We start from the raw sequence: 6000 nt of genomic DNA, 5'->3' as shown, positions 1-6000 counted from the left end.
GGGAGAAAATTTATTTTTCTGTTATAAATTTGTTTGATGAGAAAATTTATTTTTCGATTATAAATTTTTTTGATGAGAAAATTAATTTTTTTATAAAAGAGAAAGTTTATTTTTCTTTCAAGAGACAATTTATTTTTCGTTTTAAGAGAAAAATTATTTTTTTTTTCCAAAAAGAGAAAAAGTGGTTTTAGTGAATAGAGAAATTTTTTTTTTTTTCTTTGAAGAAAAGTTTTTCCATTCTTCCAATAAAAGAAAAACGTATTCTATTGTTGGAAAAGAGAAAATTTTTATTTTTTCAGTAAAAGAAAACATTTTCTTTTATTGAAGAAACGAAATTCTCATTTTTTAAGAGAATTTTTTATTTTTCCAATAAAGAAAACATTACTTTTTTTATTGAAGAAAAGAAATTCTGATTCTTTCAATGAAAAACATTTTCTAGAAAAAAGAAGTATTTATTCTATCTATAAAAAATATTTTTCTTTCTTGAGAAAACAAATTTTCATTCTTTCGATAAAATTACTTTTTTTAATCCATTTGTTTATAATATATTTTTATTTTGAAAAAAATAATTTTTTGAATATAAATATTTTTTATTCTAGAAAAGAAATATTTTTTTTCAATAAAAATATTTTCTTTCATTAAAGATAAAAAATTCCTATTCTTTCAAATGAAAAATATTTTTTTTTTTTTTGATGAAAATATTGTCTTAATTTTCTTTATTAATAAAAACAAATTTTCATTTGGAAAATTTAATTTTCCTCCCTTTTTTTAAAGAAAATTTTTTTTTCGAAAGAAAGAAATTCTTTTTGTAAATAATACACAAAAGTTGCATTTAATTAATAGAAGCAAGAAATTAAAATTCTTTTTAGTAGACAACAATTTTCTTTTATAGGAAAATGAAGTTTTCAAATTATTTTAGTGGAAAAAAGTTTTAGTTAAAAAAAATAGCAATTTCCTTTCTAATACTAGAAAACATTTTCTTTCATTAAAAATGAAAAACGAAAGATTCATTCTGTCAAGAGGAAAAAATTTTCTTTCATAAGAATGAATTTTTCATCCTTTCATAAATGAAAATCCTCTCTCATTGAAAGCAATTTTCCATTTTTTCTCGATGGAATAAAAAATTGTTTTCCATTAGGGGAATTGTTTTTCATTAAAAAAAATTGTTTTTTATTTATAAAAATTATTGTGTATTGAAAAAAAGAAGAAACAATTATTTTTCATTATAAAGAAAAATTGCTTTTCATTAAAAAAAAAATTGTTTTTTATTAAGAAAATGGTTGTATATTAAAAAAAAGAAAGAAGCATTATTTTTCATTAAAGAAATTTTGTTTTTCTCAACAAAAAATTATTGTTTATTGAAAAAAAGAGGAAATTAATAGTGTCTCATAAAAAAAATCGTTTTTTATAGAAAAAAAAGAAGAAAAATGCCCTTATTGAAAAAGAAATGCCAAAAAATTGCCATTTATTGAAAAAAAGAAGAAATTATTTTCGTCTCCAAAAGAAATATATTTTTTCTCCATTTCTTTTTCTCTAGTTCCTGCTAGATTCAAAAAGCAGAAAAAACTCCCAACCTAAATTCACTAAAACAAAAATTCTTTTGATTTCCCTCTATTACATTTGGCATAGGAAAATAAAAATCACACCATTTAATATATGAAAATAAAAAAAAACAAAAAATACGGAAGATATTATTTGACGCGTGTGTGCACAAGCATTTTTTTTTTTTTTTTATTTATTTTTGCTTATCAAGACAAAAATGTTTGTGATACTTTCTAGTCAGTTTCGATGTTTCAGTTTCCCCTTAAATAAATTCTCGAATATTCAATCGAGTTTGAATAGGACGATTATGGGAACCACGATTCCTTAAAATTCGCTAAGTAATAAATACTTTGTTTTTCATCATAATTTTCTTTTTCAAGGAAGTTACACATAGATTTTTTTTTTTTGGTTTATTATATCACATATGTAATCGTGGTCCGGGGTACGGATTATTTTGCTTTATACTTTCTGAAGTGAAACCGTGCCTCAGCATGGTTTTATGGAATCATTATTATTTTACTTTTTTTTTTTAATATTTGTACGTACAGTAAGCATTCAATAAACGCGAGTTTTACACACCTGATACTGTCGCTTATGAACTAAATGCAAATCATATAACAATTAACGATATAATACTGATATTTTTTTTTATTTTTCTATATTGTTATTTTTCTCGCTCAAGTGTCTTTTTTTCTTAATTTTCTAACTAAAAAGTTTTTTTTTTGTCAATTCTCAGAACCAAACTTTTCAATTCCTTGCGGCTAATTTTCTGTTTCTTGCTTTCGTTTAATTGGTTTTTCTCTTTTTGGTGTTTTTCATCTTTTTTTCTGACACTTTTCCTTTTTCTACTATACTTCATTTTCCTTTTTCTTTCTTTTTCCTGCTTTTCTTGCATATTTTTTCTTCTTTCTTTCTTCCTATTTTCCTCCTATTTTTTCTTCTTCGTTTTCTTTAATTTCACTATTTCCACTGTTTTTTTCATGTTTTCTTCTATTTCTCTTGCATCTTCACCTTTGGTTTTTCATGCTTCTTTCATTTAAGTATTTTTTTTGTTCTTTTCTTTTTTTCTATTTTCTCTCCTTATTTGTTATTAGTTATTCGCTTGTTAAATTCAATTATTTTTCTCCATTTTTTTAATTCTTCGCTGCTTTAATTTAATTTTATTATTTTATCATCTTTTCATATTTTTAAAAATTTTTTCCCCATTTTATTTGGTTATTTTTCTTTGCTTTACGTATATTCCATTCTTCTTTTTATATTCTCTTCTATTTTCTCTCATTCTGCATTAATGGTTCTTCGCATCTTAAATTCAATTATTTTCCTTTTCATCTTTTCTCGAATTTTTAAAATTTTTTTCTTCACTGTTTTTATATAATTAAATTTATCTTCTTTCAATTTATTTTTTTCAAAATTTTTTCTTTCTGTTCGTTTATTTCTTAACCATTTTAGTAGTAATTAATTGTTCTTTCCATATTTTCTTTTCGTTCTTTGATTATTTTTTAGATTCACCAATTATTTTATCTACTTTCCACATTTTTTTCAAATTTTTTCTTTTTCTTTGGTTATTTCTTAACTTCTTTAGTAATTTTATCTTCTTTCCATATTTTTTTCAAATTTTTTCTTTTTCTTTGATTATTTCTTAACTTTTTTAGTAATTTTATCTTCTTTTCACATTTTTTTCAAATTTATTCTTTTCCTTTGGTTATTCCTTAACTTCTTTAGTAATTTTATCTTCTTTCCACATTTTCTTCGTCTCCTTTAATTATTTTTTTACTTCTTTCGCTATTTTATCTTCTTTCCCTATTTTCTTTTAATTTTGCTTCTTTTTCTTTTATCATTTTTTAACTTTTCAATTATTTTATCAATTTATCCATTTTCTTTTTTTTTTCCATTATTTTCTTCTTCCATTATCTTTTTTCCTAGTCTGCTTTTAATCATTCTTTTTTTCTTCTTTCATTAATTTTTACCTTTTTTATTACCTTATCTTCTTTCCATATTTTTTCTGTCTTCTCTTCTTTTTCTTTGGTTGTTTCCCAGCTTCTAGAATGAAATTATTTCCTCTTCTATTTTTCTTCTTTTGTATTCTTCTATTTTTTTTGTTCTTTTTTGCCTGTTGCATTTTCTTCTATTTGTACCTCTTCTTTGGTTAGTTTATCCTTTTTTTAATGAAATTGTTTTCCTTTCTTCTTTCCAAAGGTTGTTATATTTTTGTTCTCTTTCTTCAGTTTTTTTAGATATTTCTTCGCTTCTTTTTTTATTTTTTTCTTCTTTCCATATTCTCTTTTCTTTTGTTTTCTACTTTTATTCTTCATCTGCAATATGGAAATGTTAAAATCCTTTTTAGTTTCAAATCACTTTTCATTAACTTGTTCTAATTTTTCGTTTACTTCTATTTTTCTACTTTTATTTCCTTTAGCCGTCTTTCTGATATTAAAAATCTTCCTCTACTTGCAATTATGTCTCAAATTCTATTTTCTATTTTTCCTCGTTAATAATTAATACAGTTTTCCTCTTCTTCTTCTCTTCTATTTTTTTAATTTTCTTTTTTTCTCCTCTTTTCTTTTCTTTCATTATTTTTCTTTTCTTCTTCTATTTCTTTCTTTCTTCCATTTCTTTCTTTTTCATTTCTTCCTCTTCTTCTTTTTTGTTGCGAACTATTACTTTCAATAAGAATACAATAAATTTCGTCTGAATGATGCAAATATTTTATCGTTTAAAAATTAATTGAGATTAAAAAAAATATTCGAATGAAAAAATTTTAATATATACTTGGACATGCTGGTGGATTCATTTGTCCGAAAACATTCAATTCGTACAATGAAGCGAACACAATGAATATCAAGTACCAAACCATCAGTACAATACCGTAACGTCGATCTAATTTCCAGCCATTCATGTGTGTCGCTAATACCAAAAATATGACTGTCGAAAGTAGAGAAAGGGTCGAATAGGTCAGACCTGTAAACAGAAGATCAAATTACAATCAATTATATCCGGATTTCAGTGAATTATAGAAGACAATCCGAGTGAATTATAGAAAAAAGAAATTTATTTATCCTTCTATAGTGAATTATAGAATTTAATTAAGGTGAATTAGAGAAAAAAAAATAATCAATTGTAGAAAAAAACTTTCTAAACGAAAACAAGAAAAAGAATGCTTTATAGTAGGAGTAATTAAATTATTGGATATTGACAATGTTTATATATATGGGACAGAGAACAATGGAATTTAATGAAGAGTTTATTTTTTTGTGAAAATAAATAATTCTCGTAGATATGTGAAATATTGTGAATTAAAGAATATTTTACCTCTGCTGGTGACATTAACGTGTGAGCCGGGTTTAATAATTGCAGTCTGAATGAACCACGGAAGACCGAGGCAAACTAAAATATCGAAGACATTACTCCCGACTGCATTGCTGACGGCCATATCGCCGAGGCCCTCTTTGATAACAGCCAGTGAAGAAAGTGCATCAGGTACGCTTACACCTGCCGCGACGAAAGTCAGACCCATAACAGTGTCAGGAATTCCAAGTGTGCTACCTGAAATTGAAAGGGGAGAAATTGTTTATTTTTATTTTCGTTTAAAACAAATTTCACCCTCGTAGATGATAATTGACCATTTCTACTGACGAAAAATTATTTATAATATAAACTTTACTTTCTGAGAAAAATTATTGTTTGCTATTGCTAAAAATTAAAATAACTTTGTATCACATTGTCTGACTAAAAATTGACTATTTCTACTGTAGAAAATTATAATAGTGTAAATTAAGCTGTTTGACCGCTGGTATTGATAAAAGTTATAAATACTTGTACCTCTTTGTCTGACTGAAAATTGACTATTTCTACTAACGAAAATTGACAATAATATACAATTAATTGTCTGACTAAAATTGTTTTTACCACTGATAAAAGTTGAAAATACCAATAACAATTATTTGATACGCAATTAAGAAAACCAAAGAAATTTTTTTCCTACTAATTTTGCAATAATTACCTAAATAAATAATGTTCGAAAAATAAAAAAGTAATAAAAATAAATTAGATAAATTATTTTTCAAACTGATATTATTAATAATTAGTACGTAAATTTCAGTAATAGTTAGATAAACAATTACGTTTACTACTTTCCATTAAACTTTCAGTACCCTAATTAACAATTTTGTCATGCTAAAATTAACCTTTACCGCAAAGCTTCAAAAATTCAAGAAACGTTAAATAATTCTCTCAAGGAAAAGTACTTATTCAACTTGATTCCTAACGACAAAAATAATTTAAAAGTTTTTCCAGTCTGCAAACTGTCTTCTTTCACTCAATTAAACAAATTTTGCAACAGTTGAAAATGTCTTGCCTCATTAATATGTCTCTGCCTATAGTAATTAACAATTTCAAAAAAGAAAATCGTTATGTCTGACTAAAATCGACTTTCTCCACTTGAAAGAAAGAGACATTTAG

General features: G+C 24.4%; 1 protein-coding gene across 1 annotated transcript in view; it reads right to left on the bottom strand.

The window, feature by feature from the left end:
- Window positions 1–3554: 3554 nt before the first annotated feature.
- Window positions 3555–6000, bottom strand: part of LOC122501063 (probable sodium/potassium/calcium exchanger CG1090) — a 31498-nt gene continuing 29052 nt past the window's right edge. Inside the window, exons 8-9 of the mRNA XM_043610304.1 lie at window positions 4852–5085; window positions 3555–4500 (exon numbers count right to left, since the gene is read on the bottom strand). Coding sequence (XP_043466239.1) covers window positions 4301–4500; window positions 4852–5085 — 434 coding nt within the window. The 3' untranslated portion in view covers window positions 3555–4300. The remainder of the gene's footprint in view (window positions 4501–4851; window positions 5086–6000) is intronic.

Source organism: Leptopilina heterotoma, unplaced genomic scaffold (genome assembly GCF_015476425.1).
Source record: "Leptopilina heterotoma isolate Lh14 unplaced genomic scaffold, ASM1547642v1 Lhet_199, whole genome shotgun sequence".
NCBI lineage: Eukaryota > Metazoa > Arthropoda > Insecta > Hymenoptera > Figitidae > Leptopilina > Leptopilina heterotoma.
Note: the sequence above shows the minus strand (reverse complement) of the source record. Positions and strands in the feature narration are given on the sequence as shown.